The sequence below is a fragment of the Gopherus flavomarginatus genome, chromosome 17, assembly GCF_025201925.1.
Source record: "Gopherus flavomarginatus isolate rGopFla2 chromosome 17, rGopFla2.mat.asm, whole genome shotgun sequence".
NCBI classification, from domain to species: domain Eukaryota; kingdom Metazoa; phylum Chordata; order Testudines; family Testudinidae; genus Gopherus; species Gopherus flavomarginatus.
The window spans coordinates 26,433,475-26,451,721 of NC_066633.1; the positions used below are offsets into that span (position 1 = coordinate 26,433,475).

The 18,247-nt window shown below is 48.4% G+C and overlaps 3 protein-coding genes across 6 annotated transcripts in view; 2 read left to right on the plus strand and 1 right to left on the minus strand.

Annotated features, from left to right (window-relative positions):
• The window catches only part of LOC127036049 (zinc finger protein 383-like), a 103,137-nt gene that overhangs the window by 45,068 nt on the left and 39,822 nt on the right, over positions 1–18,247 (plus strand). The window contains exon 8 of the mRNA XM_050926506.1: positions 16,287–16,360. Coding sequence (XP_050782463.1) covers positions 16,287–16,360 — 74 coding nt within the window. The remainder of the gene's footprint in view (positions 1–16,286; positions 16,361–18,247) is intronic.
• The window catches only part of LOC127036047 (zinc finger protein 436-like), a 122,310-nt gene that overhangs the window by 11,366 nt on the left and 92,697 nt on the right, over positions 1–18,247 (minus strand). The gene's annotated exons all lie outside the window — the stretch shown is intronic.
• Positions 7,200–18,247, plus strand: part of LOC127036073 (zinc finger protein 621-like) — a 45,038-nt gene continuing 33,990 nt past the window's right edge. The window contains exon 1 of the mRNA XM_050926582.1: positions 7,200–7,238. The gene's annotated coding sequence lies outside the window, so the exon portion shown is untranslated. The remainder of the gene's footprint in view (positions 7,239–18,247) is intronic.

The following is an 18,247-nucleotide window of genomic DNA, read 5'->3' on the forward strand; positions in this document are numbered from 1 at the left end:
TTTTGTGTGTGAATGTTTCTCGTCTGATCTGGCCCCTACTTTATCCTCTTAAAGCCTCTCTTCCTGACTAAAAACTAGAAAAATCTCTATCATTACACTCTCCTCTAAGAGAAGTCTCTGTCTGATCCACGGGCTCCTCTGCAGCCATTGGCTTTCCCCCATCTCTTAGTTTAAAAACTGCTCTGCAACCTTTTTAATGTTAAGTGCCAGCAGTCTGGATCCACTTTGGTTTAGGTGGAGCCCATCCTTCCTGTATAGGCTCCCCCATCCCCAAAGTTTCCCCAGTTCCTAATAAATCTAAATCCCATCTCTCTACACCATCATCTCATCCATGCATTGAGACTCTGAAGCTCTGCCTGCCTACTTGGCCCTTTATGTGGAACTGGAAGCATTTCTGAGAATGCCATCATAAACGTCCTGGATTTCAGTCTCTTTCCTAGCGGACTAAATTTGGCCTCCAGGAGGTCTCACCTACCCTTCCCTATGTCATTGGTATCTACATGTACCATGACCACTGGCTCCTCCCCAGCACTACACATAAATCTATCTAGATGCCTTGAGAAATTCGCAACCTTCGCACCAGGCAGGCAAGTCACCATACAGTTCTCCCGGTCATCACAAACCCAGATATCCCTGTTTCTAATGATCAAATCTCCCACTAACAGCTGCCTTTTCTTAATGACTGGAGTTCCCACCCCGGTGAAGTAACCTCAGTGCAAGAGGTTACCCCAACACTATCTGGAAGGAGGCTCCCAACTATGAGAAGCTTTCCCTCTGCTCCTGTTGACTGCTCTCATTCCCTGGGCCTTTCATCCTCCTCAATAGTGCGGGGGGCTGTCTGACCAGAGTTTGGACAATTCTAATGTGTCCCGAAAAGCCTCATCAACATACTTCTCTGCCTCCCTTAGCTCCCCCAGTTCCAACACCTTGGCCTCCAAAGCCTCCACACAGTCTCCGAGGGCCAGGAGCTCCTTGCACCAAATGCACACATACATACATAAAATAAGAACGGCCATACTGGGTCAGATCCAAAGGCCCATCTAGCCCAGTATCCTCTCTACCGACAGTGGCCAATGCCAGGTGCCCCCGAGGGAGTGAACCTAACAGGCAATGATCAAGTGATCTCTCTCCTGCCATCCATCTCCATCCTCTGACAAACAGAGGCTAGGGACACCATTCCTTACCCATCCTGGCTAATAGCCATTGATGGACTTAACCTCCATTAATTTATCCAGTTCTCTTTTAAAAGCTGTTACAGTCCTAGCCTTCACAACCTCCTCAGGTAAGGAGTTCCACAACTTGACTGTGCGCTGCGTGAAGAACAACTTCTTTTTATTTTCTTTAAACCTGCTGCCTATTAATTTCATCTGGTGACCCCTAGGAAGCTTCTGTTGATTATGCTGCACTTAACCCTCAGTTTTACTTGAGCAAACAGGAGATATTTGACACTGTGTGATATGGCTCCTGTGCTCTGTTCCAAAGTATTCTGCAGCAGGGGAGGGTCTGTGGTCGTGTGTGTGTCACTGGCATATTGGGGTGATGCTGAAACTGGCAGAGCAGAGGTGGCATTGTGGGGCTGGCATAAACCTTAACTCTCCATTTCCACTTCCAAGAACCGAGGGGACAGGAACCCTTACCCAGTGAGGTCACATTCTCATAGTTCTCCTGCATGACATCCCAGTAGAGGGCTCTTTGAGTGGGGACCAGCAGAGCCCACTCCTCCCTGGTGAAATACACAGCCACCTCCTCGAAGGTTACCGGCCCTGAAAGAGCAAGAGTCCAACACTCAATACTGCTGCCCCATTCACAGCCCATCAAAGGGTAGCCCTAGGTGGATTGCAGTCAACAAAGATCCCACCTCCACCCTGCTCAGAGCATCCAGGAAACATCAGAGTGAGGGGACAAAGAGAGAGTCCCTTATCTCTCCCAGCAGATCCATCACATACCTACTAGCCACAGACTGATAGAGGAGAGGGAGGCCCTAGCAGGGACCAGACAGAGATCTCTGCTAGGAAGCCCAACAGCCTCCTCATTGTGAGGAGCTGGATATGAAGGGAGGGGAATCTCCCCTAACCCTCACTGGTGGGTATCCCTTCATATCTCACAGCAGCCACTGGTTAGTCAGGTCAGGCTCCAGCACTATGAGTCTGGTCAGTTTTCCCAGCCCCATGTAGTTGGTTATTTTCTGCTCCACAAACTAGAGCATTTCCACCTCCGAACCTATGGGTCTGTTCCTAGAATCTAGGCCACTTATTAAACAACTCCCAGCAGGTTTGTCACCCCCTGCCCTCCCTTTCTCCACCCTGTGCATTTCCTGCCCCGCGCCAACCTCCAAACCAGACTGTGCAAACCTCCCATCTCCGGTGTATTTGCTGTCCCTCTCCCTCCTGTAGGAACCCATCAACCCCCACTCAAAAAAATAATCCCTACCTGGCTGGCTCCACTGCAGCCATTTCTCTTCCCTGTGTCATGGGAGGATGGGATGAGCTGGAGAAAAACATGGACGTCATTCTGCAGCCCTGGCAGGGCGAGAAGGGCAGTTGTGGAGGTTTCAGAACAGGCTTTAGTTAATTTCACATCACAATTTCCCCAGGCCCTTTCCTTCCAGACAGACATCCTAGACTCTGCCGTGCTGGGAACATGCTTGATCTCTTTATTACAGTGTAGACCTGGCCCCTCCTGTCAGGCTAAGCCCACAGACACATTTTTAACCTCCTTCTCCCTCCCCTCACCCCCTAACAAAGTCTCTGAACACAAGGCTAGAAAAGAGCAGAACCAAAGGAGTCACTGTGGGGATTCCTTCGGACACTGACCCACGGCAGTCACACCCAGCAAGGGGAATATGGAGTCAGGACCTGCTTTTCCTCTGTCTGAGCCCTTTTTGTTCACTGGAAAGTGTTCTGCCCAGGATGCTGCAATACCTGTGTCTGGGTGGACTAGAGAGCTGGAAATCTCTCCCCCACTCATTTCTCCCACTGCCCCTTTCAGTCTCTCCTTCCCCTGTCCTCTCTCCCTGCTCCTCTGGCTGGGAAAGTCCCATTCCTGGGGGCTTTGCTCTCCCATGGCTGGATTTTCTCCTGGCAATTGCTAATGGGAGGAGAAATGACGAGGGGCTGTTTGTGCAGAGTCACTTTCTTGCCAGTCCCCAGCACTTTCCCTGAGGTCTTTCAGTTACCTGGAGACTCTGGCTCAGAATTTGTATTAACAGGGCCCAGGGCTGCCCCAAGGGGCTAGTACAGCTGGAGAAAGTCATCCCCTGGGCGGGCAGAGAAAAAGCTTTAATTAAGGTCACTCCCAGCACAGAACCCCACTGGGGGAGCAGCAGCTGCTAAGCCTGGTCTCCCAGATCACAATGGAGGCTGCAGCATCTGACCCAGGAAGCTGAACCCCAATATCCTGAGCAGAGAGGGACAGAGCGTTTGAGCAGCTTCCCTCCTTTAGCTCTCTGGGAGAGCAGCTAATGAGAGCCCCTCCTCACAGGGAGAATTGCAATCTCATTTACCCACTGTGCATCTGGAGTCACTCCTTGTCTTTCCATGCAGTGACTCTGGATTAACAATGGTCTCAATGAAACCAGATTTCAGAAAGAATGAGTCCAGAACGCTGTGGAAGAGACCATCGTGTGGCATTTCTAGCCCCCTTCCCACCTGCCTCACCCATCAGATCTAGTATAAGGACTCGGGGCACAAATTTTCCCAATGGAACTGGAAGGTCCTGGAGTTTTCAAGATGTTTGATAAGTGGATAGAAAGTTATCATGGTGACTGGGCGTGGCTGGGGAATGCTGGGCAGTGCTTGGAGCCAGGATTCTGGCACAAGCTGATCAGAGAGAAGAGCATGGTTAGTAGCAACCCCAGAGCCTCCATCCAGGGACCCCCAGACACCCCCAGCAGTACCAGAGCCCAGACCCGCAGTCAGGGTCCCACCAGATATTCCCTGGGATCCAACCCTAAAATCCCTGAACAGGGACTCCAGATACCCCTCAGCACCCCACTGGCCAGAGAACCGCCACCAGACCATCACTGGCAGCCTGGAATCCTAAAGGGTTCCCCTACCAAGAGCCCCCAACAGCCAGGGACTACGCCCCCAGGGGACCACCTCACTGGGAATTCAGTCCCTCACTGCCTGCCCAGGATTCCCCTACTGTCTGCCTAGGACCCCCACCTGTCCTCCAGCAGGATCTGCCACGCCGTTTGCCTGGGACCCCCTGATGCTTTACAACAGGACCTCTCCCTCTGCTTGCCGGCATCCCGACCTAGCGCCTGGACTCCCCCACCCAGTTCTGTGCATTGGGCATGACTGAGCCCCTGGCACAGCACCAGGCTCCCTCTAACCCCCTGCCCCACCTCCCCAGGAGACGCCCACCCTCACTGTTCTGCACCACAAGTCCCCAGCGATACCCACCTCCAGGACCTATAGCCTCAGGGCTGGGCACATCGAGAAACCCCCCCCCCCGAACCTCCAGAACCCACCAATTTGATTAGGGTACCCCCTGCCCAGTCACCCAGAGGCCTCCCCCTCCCACAAGCCCCCTTGCAGCCTTCAGCTGCAATCTCCCCACAGACACCCCATCCCCTACCACAGCAACAGTGTTACCTCACTGTGTCTGCTAAGTGGATAGAAAGTTATCACTGCCCCCTGCTGGCCAGTCACACAAGCAGAGGGATCCCTGGGGGGTGCTTCTTTAACAGGAGAATGGAAGGCCTGGAGGCAAGAAAGGCCATGCCCTGTCACTAGCTACATCTTAGCACTGCGGGAAGCAACCCCCACACAGACCCTTTGCCATGGCTTTGGGATACTTCTGGACCCATGCTGCACTCACAGTGACCTCCTCACCCAGTGCCAGCTGGAGAAAAGAAAAGGGTCCAGCCAACTCTCCTGTTACCAGCTGGGAACACTGATCCCCAAACAGGGGAGGCCTCTGGATTTGATGGGTATTAAATAGGTTTAGAGAGGAAAGTGAAACATCAGAGGGATTTTATATCAGTTGTTGATACGAGGTAAAATCTGAGTGTTTCACATCAATATTTGATAACTGAATAGTGAGAAAATGGGCAACATTTGCCAACATTTTATATCCATGTTCAGGAACCTGAGAAAGGTGTAAATTTGAGATTTTCTTAGTATTTTATAATTAGAGAGACAGGGAAAAATCTCAGGCCATAGTCAACTAGAAATAGACAATTAGAGAAAAAGTGGGGCTTAGGATATTTTTATCAATCTTTGAGATTTGCAGAGAATACATGTCAGAAAGTATGCAACTTGATAAGATGAAGGAAGATAGTCAGTGGTTGTGCATTGGCCTGCTAAACCCAGGGTTGTGAGCTCAATCCTTGAGGGGGCCCATTAGGGATCTGCTGGAGGATTTAGTTGGGATAGTCCTGCTTTGAGCAGGGGGTGGACTAGATACCTCCTGAGGTCCCTTTGAACCGTAATATTCTATGAACACCACCAAGATCTGAGGGATTTTATATTGCTGTTTAATAACTAGAGGGAAAAGGGGGACTGTTGGACTGGATTTATATTACTAATCCAATACATATAAAGAAAGTGATGGCTCCTGCCACCCCCACCATTCACATGGGCAGCAGGGAGCCCTTTGAGGAGCTCTTTTAAGAAGGCAAAGGGGGGTGGAGGAGCTGGAAGGCCCCTGGATGAGGGAAGGGCGGGTGAATGGAAACTGGTGGCTGGGGACATCTGTGCTGGTAGTTCGGGGGCAGTAACTGGGATTGGGAAACGGAGTCCGGGCAGTCCCATGGGGGACACGTGCCCCTCCCTTCCCGCCTGGCAGGGAACGGGCATCTAACCACTGACTTTCCAATAACACCCCTCCCCCCCCCCGGGAATGTCCTGGCTGCCCAGAGATAATTCAACTCCCCCCCCCCATCCCACCGACCGCCCCGGCAAACTCCGGCTTCTCCGCTCCCCGCCCGACACCCCCCACAGGGACCCCCCCGGCCCCAGGCTCCGCCTCCCATCCCAGCGGGGCCCGGGCGGATCCCGTGCTGCAGCTTCCCGGGGCCGAGGCGGGGCCGAGGCTTTCCCAGGTTCCCCGGGGCCGAGTCACTTTCCCGCCCCCCCCGGGGTCTCTCACTCAGCGGCTCACACTGAAGCGGCAGCAGCAGCTTTATCCTCCCCCCCACCGGGGCTCGCATGGAGCATGCGCAGTTTCAGTCCTGAACCCCGCCCTTAGCGGGCTGGAGAGGACGGATGCGCCCCGGGGCAGGCTGGAGATGTAGTTCCGGACTCTCCGTGGAGCGGAAGTGATGTCAGCTAGGGAGACGGGAGGACGGAGGCGGATGCGCGGGGGTCGGTGGCGGTTTTGTCTGGCCGCTGCGGGGCCGTTGGAGCTGCTCCCGGGCGGAGAAGGGTTTGTGCCTGGAGCGCTGGGCATGCGCAGATCGCGGCGGGAGAGCCCTCATTACCCCCACTCCCCCACGGTGCCCGGCCGGCTCCGCCCCCTCTGCGGGGGCGGAGCCAGGCGGTGCCTCGGTACTCCTCCCAGTGTCCGCGGGGGACTGGCCGCACTGGGGTCCCTGCGTGGGGCCCGGCGGGGTGTTCCGGGGGGACCTGGGAAAGGGGCAGGGGGAAAGTGTCGGTGCAGCCCGGACATGGGGGGTAGGGGGTGAGAGCCGGTGAGCCCCCGAGACCCCCCCCCTATCCCTTGTCAAACACTGACAGGGGAGATCACAGATTTTTCTTCCTCCCCTCTGAAAACTAGGGAACATTCGTGTCCCACCCCCCCCGCAAGTCCTTGTCCGGATCTGGGGGTGAGGCGAGGTGGAAGGGAGTCAGCACTGCACACGATGGTCTCTCCACAGCGTTCTGGACTCATTCTTTCTGAAATCCGGTGTCATGAGAATGTTGTTACTCCAGAGTCACTGCATGGAAAGACAAGGAGTGACTCCAGATGACAGTGGGGTCAAATGAGATCAGCAATTCTCCCTGTGAGGAGGGGCTCCCATTAGCTGCTCTCCAGAGAGCTAAAGGAGGGAAGCTGCTCAGATGCTCTCTGTCCTCTCTGCTAGGATATTGGGTTCAGCTTCCTGGGTCAGACCTGCAGCCTCCATTGTGATCTGGGAGACCAGGCTTGGCAGCTGCTGCTCCCAGTGGGGTTCTGTGCTGGGAAGTGACTTAATTAAAGCTTCTTTTCTGCCAGCCACGGATGACTCTCTCCAGCTCGTATAGGCCCTTGGGGAGCCTGGGCCCTGTTAATACAAATTCTACCACAGACTCCAGGTAACTGAAAGACCTCAGGGAAAGTGCTGGGTCTGGCAAGAAGTGACTCTGCACAAACAGTCCCTCCTCATTTCTCCTCCATTAGCAATTGCCAGGAGAAAATCCAGCCATGAGAGGGCAAAGCCCCAGGAATGGGACGTTCCAGCCAGAGGGGCAGGGAGAGAGGACAGGGGAAGGAGAGACGAAAGGGGCAGTGGGGAGAAATGAGTTGGGGGAGAGATTTCCAGCTCTGTAGTCCAACAAGCACATGTATTGCAGCATCGCTGGGGAGAATCACTTTCCAATGAACAGAAAAGGCTCAGACAGAGGAAAAGCCAGTTCCTGACTCCATATTCCCCTGTTGGGGTGTGACTGCTGTGGGGTCAGTGTCCGAGGGAATCCCCCACAGTGACTCCTTTGGTTCTGCTCTTTCTAGCCTGTGTTCAGAGACTTTGTTATGGGTGAGGGGAGGGACAAGGGAGGTTAAAAATGTCTTCTGTGGGCTTAGCCTGGACAGGAGGGGCCAGGTCTACACTGTAATAAAGAGATCAAGTATGTTCCCAACACGCAGAGTCTAGGATGTCTGTCTGGAGGGAGAGGGCCTGGGAGAATTGTGATGTGAATTAACTAAAGCCTGTTCTGTAACCTCCACAACTGCCCTTCTCGCCCTGCCAGGGCTGCAGAATGGCTTCCATGTTTTTCTCCAGCTCATCCATCCTCCCATGGGACAGAGGAAGAGAAATGGCTGCAGTGCAGCCAGCTCAGGTAGGGATTATTTTTCTGAGGGGGAGTTGGTGGGTTCCTACAGGAGGAGAGGGCAGCAAGATACCGGAGATGGGAAGGTTTGCACAGTCTGGTTTGGAGGTTGGCGCGGGGCAGGAAATGCACAGGGTGGAGAAAGGGAGGGCAGGGGGTGACAAACCTGCTGGGAGTTGTTTAATAAGTGGTCTAGATTCTAGGAACAGACCCATGAGGTTTGGCGGTGGAAATGCTCTAGTTTGTGGAGCAGAAAATAAGCCAGCTACATGGTGCTGGGAAAACTGACCAGACTCATAGTGCGGAGCCTGACCAACTAACCAGTGGCTGCTGTGAAATATGAAGGGATACCCACCAGTGAGGGTTAGGGGAGATTCCCCTCCCTTCATATCCAGTCCTCACAATGAGGAGGCTGTTGGGCTCCTAGCAGAGATCTCTGTCTGGTCCCTGTAGGGCCTCCCTCTCCTCTATCAGTCTGTGGCTAGTAGGTATGTGATGGATATGCGGAGAGATAAGGGCTCTCTCTCTGTCCCCTCACTCTGATGTTTCCTGGATGCTCTGAGCAGGGTGGAGGTGGGACTTTGTTGACTGCAGTCCCCAGGCTTCTCTTTGAGGGCTCCTCTCCCCACAATAATGAGGCTGTGAATGGGGCAGCAGGTATTGAGTGTTGGACTCTTGCTCTTTCAGGGGCCCGGTAACCTTTGAGGAGCTGGCTGTGTATTTCATCAGGGAAGAGTGGGCTCTGCTGGTCCCCACTCAGAGAGCCCTCTACTGGGATGTCATGCAGGAGAACTATGAGAATGTGACCTCACTGGGTAAGGGTCCTGTCCCCTCGGTTCTTGGAAGGGGAAATGGAGAGATAAGGTTTACACCAGCCCACAAATGCCACCTCTGCTCTGCCAGTTTCAGCATCACCCCAATATGCCAGTGACACACACACTACCAGAGACCTTCCCCTGCTGCAGAACATTTTGGGAACAGAGCACAGGAGCCGTATATCACAGTGTCAAATATCTCTGTTTGCTCAAGTAAAACTGAGGGTTAAGTGCAGCATAATCAACAGAAGCTTCCTAGGGGTCACCAGATGAAATTAATAGGCAGCAGGTTTAAAGAAAATAAAAAGAGTTGTTCTTCACGCAGTGCACAGTCAAGTTGTGGAACTCCTTACCTGAGGAGGTTGTGAAGGCTAGGACAATAACAGCATTTAAAAGAGAACTGGATAAATTCATGGTGGTTAAGTTCATCAGTGGCTATTAGCCAGGATGGGTAAGACATGGTGTCCCTAGCCTCTGTTTGTCAGAGGATGGAGATGGATGGCAGGAGAGAGATCACTTGATCATTGCCTGTTAGGTTCACTCCCTCTGGGGCACCTGGCATTGAACGCTGTGGTAGACAGGATACTGGGCTAGATGGACCTTTGGATCTGACCCGTTATGGCGTCTTATGTTATGTATGTAAGTGTGCATTTGGTGCAAGGAGCTCCTGTCTCTCAGAGACTGTTGTGGAGGGGCTTGGAGGCCAGGGTGTTGGAACTGGGAGCTAAGGGAGGCAGAGAAGTATGTTGATGAGGCTTTCCGGGACACTATTGATTTGTCCAACTCTGGTCAGACAGTCCACCGCACTGTGAGGAGGATGATAGGCCCAGGGAATGAGAGCAGTCAACAGGAGCAGAGGAAAGCTTCTCATAGTTGGGGAGCCTCCTTCCAGATAGTGTTGGGGGTAACCTCTTGCACTGAGGTTACCTCACCGGGGTAGGGAACTCCAGTCATTAAGAAAAGGCAGCTGTTAGTAATGGGAGATTCGATCACTAGAAAAAGGATCTCTGGGTTTGTGATGACCGGGAGAACCATATGGGGACTTGCCTGCCTGGTACGTAGGTTGTGGGAATTTTCAAGGCATCTAGATAGATTTGTGTGTAGTGCTAGGGGAGGAGCCAGTGGTGATGGTATACTTAGATACCAATGACATAGGGAAGGGTAGGTGAGACCTCCTGGAGGCTAAATGTAATCTGCTAGGAAAGAGACTGAAATCCAGGACCTCTATGGTGGCATTCCCAGAAATGCTCCCAGTTCCATGTGCGGGGCCAGGCAGGCAGGCAGAGCTTCAGAGTCTCAATGCGTGGACGAGATGATGGTGTAGAGAGATGGGGTTAGATTTATTAGGAACCGGGGGAAACTTTGGGGAAGGGAGAGCCTATACAGGAAGGATGGGCTCCACCTAAACCAAAGTGGATCCAGACTGCTGGCACTTAACATTAAAAAGGTTGAAGAACAGTTTTTAATCTAAGCGATGGGGAAAGCCAATGGCTGTAGAGGAGCCCATGGATCAGACAGAGACTTCTCTTAGAGGATTGTGTAATGATAGAGATTTTTCTAGTTTTAGTCAGGAAGAGGGGCTGAAAGAGATGAAGTGGGGGCCAGATCAGACGAGAAGCATTCACACAAAAAAAAATCTGACATCAGAAAAGGGCAGACAAATAAACAGTGGGACAAGTTTTTAAAGTGCTTGTACACAAATGCTGGAAGTGTAAATATAAGATAGGTGAATTAGAGTGCCTCGTGTTTAAGAGGATTTGACATAATAGGCATAATAGGTGGACTGAGGACAATCAATGGGACAATCATTCCAGGGTACAAAAATATCGGAAGGACAGACCAGGTCCATACTCGGGGGGTGGGGAGGGGAGTGGCACTGTATGTTACAGAAAATGTAAACTCAAATGATGTAAAAAATCTTAAATGAAACCGCATGTTCCATAGAATCTCTCTGGATAGTAATTCCATGCTCTAATAAGAATATAACAATAGGATCTATTATCGACCACCTGTCAAACACAGTGATACTGTGGATGAAATGCGAAAGGGAGATTAGAGACGCTATCAAAATAAAGAACTCCATACTAGTGGGAGTTTCAATATCCCCATATTGACTGGGTCCATGTCAGCTCAGGACAAAATGCAGAGGCAAAATTTCTTTATACTTTAAATGACTGTTTCTTGGAGCAGCTGGTACAAGAACCCGCAAGAGGAGAAGCAACTCTCCATTTAGTCCTGAGTGGAGCGCAGGATCTTGTCCAAGAGGTAACTATAACAGGACCGCTTGGAAATAGTGATCATAATCTAACAAATTTAACATTCCTCTGGTGGGAAGAACAGCTCAGCACTGTGGCATTTAATTTCAGAAAGGAGAACTGTGCAAACATGAGGGGTTAGTTAAACAGAAATTAAAAGGTACAGTGACTAGAGTGAAATCCCTGCAAGCTGCATGGACACTTTTCAAAGACACAATATTAGAGGCCCAACTTAAATATATACCCCAAATTAAAAAACACAGCAAAAGAACTAAAAAAGAGCCACTGTGGCTTGGCTTAACCATGTAAAAGAAGCAGTGAGAGATAAAAAGGCATCTTTTAAAAGTAGAAGTCAAATCCTAGTGAGGTGTATATAGAAGGGAGCATAAGTACTGCCAGATTAAGTGTAAAAATGTAATTAGGAAAAGCCAATAAGAAGTTTGAGGAACAGCTAGCCAAAAAACTCAGAAGGTAATAACAAAATGTTTTTAAGTACATCAAAAGCAGGAAGCTTGCTAAACAACCAGTGGGGCCCCTGGGACAATTGAGATACAAAAGGACCCTTAGAGACAATGAAGTAATTGCGGAGAAACTTAAATGCATTCTTGCTTCAGTCTTCATGGCTGAGAAGGTTAGGGAGATTCCCAAACCTTTTTTGGGTGACCACTCTGAGGAATTCCTCAGATTTAAGTGTCACTAGAGGAGGTTTGGAACTAATTGATAACTTAAGTGTAAGAAGTCACCGGAACCAGATGGTATTTACCAAGAGTTCTGAAGGAACTCAAATGTGAAATTGAGGGACTATTAGCTATGGTTTGTAACCTGTCCTTTAAATCGGCTTCTGTACCCAATGACTGGAAGATAGCTAATATAACACCAATATTTCAAAAGGGCTCTAGAGGCGATCCTGGCAATTACAGACGGTAAGTCTAACGTCTGTGCCAGGCAAATTAGTGAAAGAGTAGTAAAGAATAAATTGTCAGGCACATAGAAGAACAAAAATGTTGGGCAAAAGTCAACATGGTTTCTGTAAAGGAAAATCATGTCTTACTAGTCTATTAGAGTTCTTTGAAGGTATCAACAAACGTGAGCAAGGGGGATCCAGTGGACATAGTGTACTTAGATTTCCTGAAAGCCTTTGACAAGGTCTCTCACCAAAGGCTCTTAGATAAATTAAGTTATCATGGGATAAGAGGGAAGATCTTCGTCATGGATTGAGAACTAGTTAAAAGACAGGGAACAAAGGGTAGGAATAAATGATAAATTTTCCGAATGAAGAGGAGTAACTAGTGGTGTTCCCCAAGGGTCAGTCCTAGGACCAATCCTATTCAACTTATTCATAAATGAGCTGGAGAAAGGGGTAAACAGTGAGGTGGCAAAGTTTGCAATGATACTAAACTGCTCAAGATAGTTAAGACCAAAGCAGACTGTGAAGAACTTCAAAAAGATCTCTCAAAACTAAGTGATTGGGCAACAGAATGGCAAATGAAATTTCATGTGGATAAATGTAAAGTAATGCACGTTGGAAAAATAACCCAAGTATATATAAAATATGATGGGGTAATTTAGCTACAAACTAATCAGGAAAAAGATTTTTGTCATTGTGTATAGTGATCTGAAGACATCCAGCAGTGTGCAGCGGAAGTCAAAAAAGCAAAGAGGATATAGGAATTATTTTAAAGGGATAGACAATAATACAGAGAATATCATATTGCTCTATATAAATCAAGAAATGACTAATTTAGACCCATCATTTATATATATATTTGGGATTATGTTTTCAATGGGCTGCACTATGTGCTACCCTGACATCTAGTACTGCTGAGATCGTGCATTCAGTAATATCCCTGCCCTTCCTGTTCCCTTTCTCCACTGAGCCCCATGCTTATGTTTCCAGCTTCCCTGGGACTCTTCTCTCTTTATCTCTGGATCTGTCTGTCAGCAAGAAGCAGAGCCAGGAGACTTGCCCTCTGTCTGGAGACTTCGATTTCTGGGACGTGGATTTACTTCTCTGTGTTTTAGGGAGACTTTGAAATTGAGTGTCTGTGACATAAGCACAGTACAATCTGGAGTTGAACAGCTATGTCCCCTCAGTTCCCAGGCTGGGGTGCCTTTTACACTGCTTTACTGTGAGAGCAGCCACTCCTGGGCAGTTAACACGCACTCTCCAGCATATATCTCGCTCCCAGCTACACAGTATTGGCGCTGCTCGTCAGTGACTCCCGAATGACAGTACCCACCGGAGAACCCCAGAAAATTCTCTGCTTCCAGACTTCCCCAGAAATGTGCATCTTGTCCTGTCTAGCATGCTACTGAACAATGAAAGCTCATATGAAATCTGTTATTTCATCAATGGAAAATGACATGCACCAGCCTTGTTATTCCAAATGGAGTTTCCAACACGCTTTAATCAACCACCATGGTTAGATAAAACAATAAACAAGACTGTTCACTACTGGAAAAAAAAAAAGATTTCAGTGCCTACAAGTAATGAGGCATAAAGTCAGACTTGTTTACAAAAGAAATGCGAGAGAAAATACAAAACTAATGTTTAACATAACAAGCTAAACGGATTAAAACAAATGTTTCTCTCACCATGTGCTGAGACAGGCTGGCTTTCCTTTGGCCAGGAATCCCTCTAACCTGTCACTGCTGCCCACATTCAGTTCTTCAGGAATGTCATGAGCAGTAGGGAAAGGGGGAGAGGGAGACTCATGCATTTTCCTCACCTCTTTTTATAATTCAGTCCTTTTGTACTAGAAAGAAATTCAGTTCTCAGCTGAGTCATGGAGACAGGCTGTCGTAGATAATGAGCTTCAAGTGGTCCCTGTGATGGAATGTAAATGTCTTCTTCACACCTTCCCCTCCTGGAGAATGGCTGTTTGACCAGCTGTTTGCCTTGCTTTCTCTGAGAACCTTAGGGTTGCAACTTTTTCAGTGATATCATACCGTAAAATCTATCACTTTGCATACATGTGGCTACACATTTTAAGGAGGATTCAGTAGATCTGTCTTTTCAAATGTTACCTCACTAGCAACAGTGATAAATACAGGGAGGATTGGGATCTCCCTTTTATAAAACACCCAGCCAGCCAGATTGCTGTAAATCCTTTTGGTGTGACTTCTCTGCTTGCTTTACCTTGTAAAGGGTTAACAAGCCCACAGGTAAAAGAAAAGGAGTGGGCACGACCAAAAGAGCCAATGGAAAAGCTAGAACTTTTTTTAAAGGGACAGTAACTTCCCCTTTGCTGTTGTTCTCTGGAGAAGGGAGCGCCACGGAGTAGCAATGCTGTGTATGGCTTGAAGCAGGTTGAAAAATTAATCTTCCATACCTAGAAGAAATGATTTGGACAGGAATGTTTAGACAGACACAATCAGGTTTATATTTTTAATTTGGCTTTTGGAGCTCCTCTGTGCTATCCCAGATGCTTTTGTTTGCTTCTAAGCTTTAAGCTGAGCCCCCAGGAAAGCTATTTTGGGTGCTTACAAAAATTGTTTCTTTAAAATCTAGCAAAAGCCTAAGTTCGAGATGTATTGTTTTCCTTTTCAATTTTAATAAAATTTTACCTCTTTAAGAACAGGATTGGATTTCTGGTGTCCTAAGAGGTTTGTGCATGTTGTTGATTATCTAGTAGCCACAGCTAATCTCCTTTTTCTTTCTCAGCTCTTTCCCGGAGGGGACATGAAAGGGCTTGAGGGTACCCCAGAGAGAAGAATTCTCAAGTGTTCCTTCCTAGGTCCAAGGGTTTGGGGTTTTTTTGAATTTGGGTGATGGCAGCATTTACCAAGCCAAGGTCAGAGAAAAAAGCTGTAACTTTGGGGGTTTAATACAAGCCTAGAGTTGCACAAATTAATTTTTAGAATCTGGCGGGCCCCCACTTTCTGCACTCGGAGTGACAGAGTGGAGATTCAGCCCTGACACATACTATGAACAAAATTGATCCTAATTTTCTAGAAGAGTGAAATAAGGGCAGGACTTGCACAGTGTCTGTCTCTGTGTGTTCGCAAAATATCTGTGGGTATTTCAGTCTCTCAGAAGCAAGGTGTTCAGCATCTTCAAACACCTGGGGAACCGGTCCTGGTAACTCACTGGTTTATTAAGTGACACTGTATGGAATTGAGAGACACTTTATATTATATTATTTTATTATAAATACCAACATGATGAAATGGCAATGAATCGTGCTAGATACACCATGTAAGGTGTCAATGAAAATGTTATGATTTTCCAATTTGATAATCTTGTTTCTATCTTGTATTGTGAGTTATAGAGATATCGGGGTATATCTGTATTCCAGACTTGTGTAGTGTTTCTGAGTGACACCCCCAGACATATTGCATCAGCGCTGCCCAACTGTTTGATGGCCCATCCGGGGTCATCAGCTGTACAATGAACCCCAAGGGGGATACACCTATGAGTCAGCAAGACACGCAGGGGTATGCCTGTGTACTGAGACCTCCAAGGCTTTTCCATGCCATGTGCTGTGAAGCTTGTGTTTTGGACACAGGAATAGAAGCTACTTGGCAAAGGAAATATAAGGGCAGCTGCATCATCTCCATTTTGTCTTCAATCCCCCTTCCTACCTCTGGAGCAACTTCTCTACACACTGAACCCTGGAACAAAGGACTGAATGATGTGGATGTGTACCAGAGAGCCTTCAAGCCGGGAAACTCACCATACTCTAGAATCAGATATATATATTTCTGAATGTATATTGTTACTGTTTTTCACCATATATAGATTTCAACTGTTCCTTTTCTTTCCTTCTTTTATAATAAACCTTTAGTATAGATGGTAAGGATTGGCTGGCATCAAAGTATTCTGGGTCAGATCCAAACCTATACAGACCTGGTAATGTGGCTGACTCTGAGGTAGAGGAACACTTGTTTATGTGAGCAGAGTTTTTAAATGAGCTCTGCTGTGCCGGACCTAGGTGCTGATGGGAGTCAGAGAACTTGCAGTAAAAGGGGGCCTGGGATGTGATGTTTTTTCAGTTCTCGATAACCAGTATGGGGATCAGAAGCACAGTTGGTGAATGACTGGTGAATTTAACTTCCGTGTTAACCCCCAGTTTTGGGAGCATCTGCTCTCCCTTTTTCAGCCTGCCCTGATCTTGGCATTTTCAGTGTGGACTGCCCCAGACACACTGGGTCACACTAAGCACTGAAGTTAAATTATAGTGTTTTTTATGACACAGTCATATGAAATCAGCTGAACTCCTTTGTTTTCTTCATCTGAGTAGGGGTTCCAGTTTCCAAACCTCATATAATCTCCCAGCTGGAACAAGGGGAAGAGCCCTGGGTCCCAGACTCCAGGGTTCAGAGGAAAGAGAGAATCCTGAGAGTTCCCTGCACAGGTGAGGAAAGATTTAAACCAACTCAGGAATCTGTAAGTGCCTGAAGGAAACATCTCAGTTGCCCTACAATGCCCTTGGAAGGTTCTCAGTTCATTATTGTCCCTAGCAGAGGTCATATCCTCAGGGTAAATATAGCTCATGGCTTCCTGTAGAACCTAGCAGACACCAGGCAGTAGCTTCCTCCCTTCCCACTGTGAATTTGGATGGGGTGTGAGGGCCGAATTGATCCTCTCCTCTCTCCTGTTTAGGGAAGAGTTGGAGGAGTTCAGTTCTTGTTTTTATTTACCTCTCTCAAGCATTGTTTTGTTTTGCCTTCCCCTCTCTATCCCTGTCTGAGGTTTCTGTCTCTTGTCCAGCAGGTGATGCAATGGTATGTGAGAAAGAGGAGCAGAATTCTCAGCAGGAAAATGTTGAGCAAGTGGCCTAAACAAAGAGAATATCGCAAAGATCGAAAAGGAATGTGCCAGGAGTCATGAGCAGGGAAAATGCTGTGAGATTCAGCACAGACCAGAAAGAGAGCAGGAAACCATCCAGGGGAGAAAAGGGGTACATTTATTTCCTGTCGGGGAACTCGGAAAGAGCATCAAGGAACCAACAACACAGCAGAAAACCTCATGGGAAAGAGGAAAAATACATGCACTAGTGTGGGGAAAAGCTTCGCTAGCAGCTCAGACCTTTCTAAACATCAGAGAACCTACAGAGGGGAGCCACTAGGAAGCCCTGAGTGTGGGAGAAGCTTCACTAGCAGCTCAACCTTCTCAACATCAGAGAATCCACACAGGGAGAGGCCTTTGATGCAATGAGTGTGGGAAAAGTTCACTTACAGATCGGTCCTTTCTCAACCATCAGAGAATCCACACAGGGGAGAGGCCCTATGAATGTCATGTGGTGTGGGAAAAGCTTCACTAGCAGCTCAGGCTTTCCCAAACATCAGACAGTTCCATGCAGGGGGAGAGGCCTTTGATTGCAGTGATTGTGGGAAAGACTTTACTACAAATCAAATCCTTTCTGTTCAATCAGAGAATCCATGGCACAGGGAAGTAGGCCCTATAACGCCATGAGTGTGGGAAAAGCTTTATTACCAGCTCAGCCCTTTCTGTTCATCAGAGAATCCACACAGGGGAGGAGGCCTTTGAATGCAGTGAGTGTGGGAAAAAGCTTCAACGCAGCTCAGCCCTTTCTAAACATCAGAGAATCCACCAAGGAGAGTGCTACGAATTCATGTGAGTGTGGGAAAAGCTTCACTCACAGCCAAACTTTCTTACCCATCTCAGAATCCACACAGAGGAGAGGCCCTATAACATGGCGAGTGATGTGGGAACAAACTTCATTCACCGCCAGCAGCTTATTAGCCATCAGAGAATCCACAGGTATGAGACCCAATGGAAGCAGGGAGGTGGGGGAAAACCTTGTCTTGCCACTGAGCCCATGTGAGCCCTCAGAGAATCTGCAAGGGGGAATCAACACCATAAAACCCTCTAGGGACTATCAATACTTTATACTTTCCTGATTCCCACATAGTAATGTTGCAGGGGGTGCAAAAACAGTTGGGGTTCGTTTGCCGAGTGTGCGTATCCCCAATGACCACACCAAGAGTGGAGAAGCAAGTCTCTTACTGTGAGTTCAAATAAGGTGCTGGGAGATATTACAATCTCAAATCCTGCACAAATTACTATCCTCATCCCTTACGGTATTACCCACTTGTTCACAGAGATGTTCACAGGTGCTTACAATCGATCATTTACAATTCATAACCATCAGATCTTTAATTAGCTCCATTCTCTCCCACAATACAGAACCCCCTTGGATTAATCACATCTCTATACCGAAACAAAGGGAACAAAAGA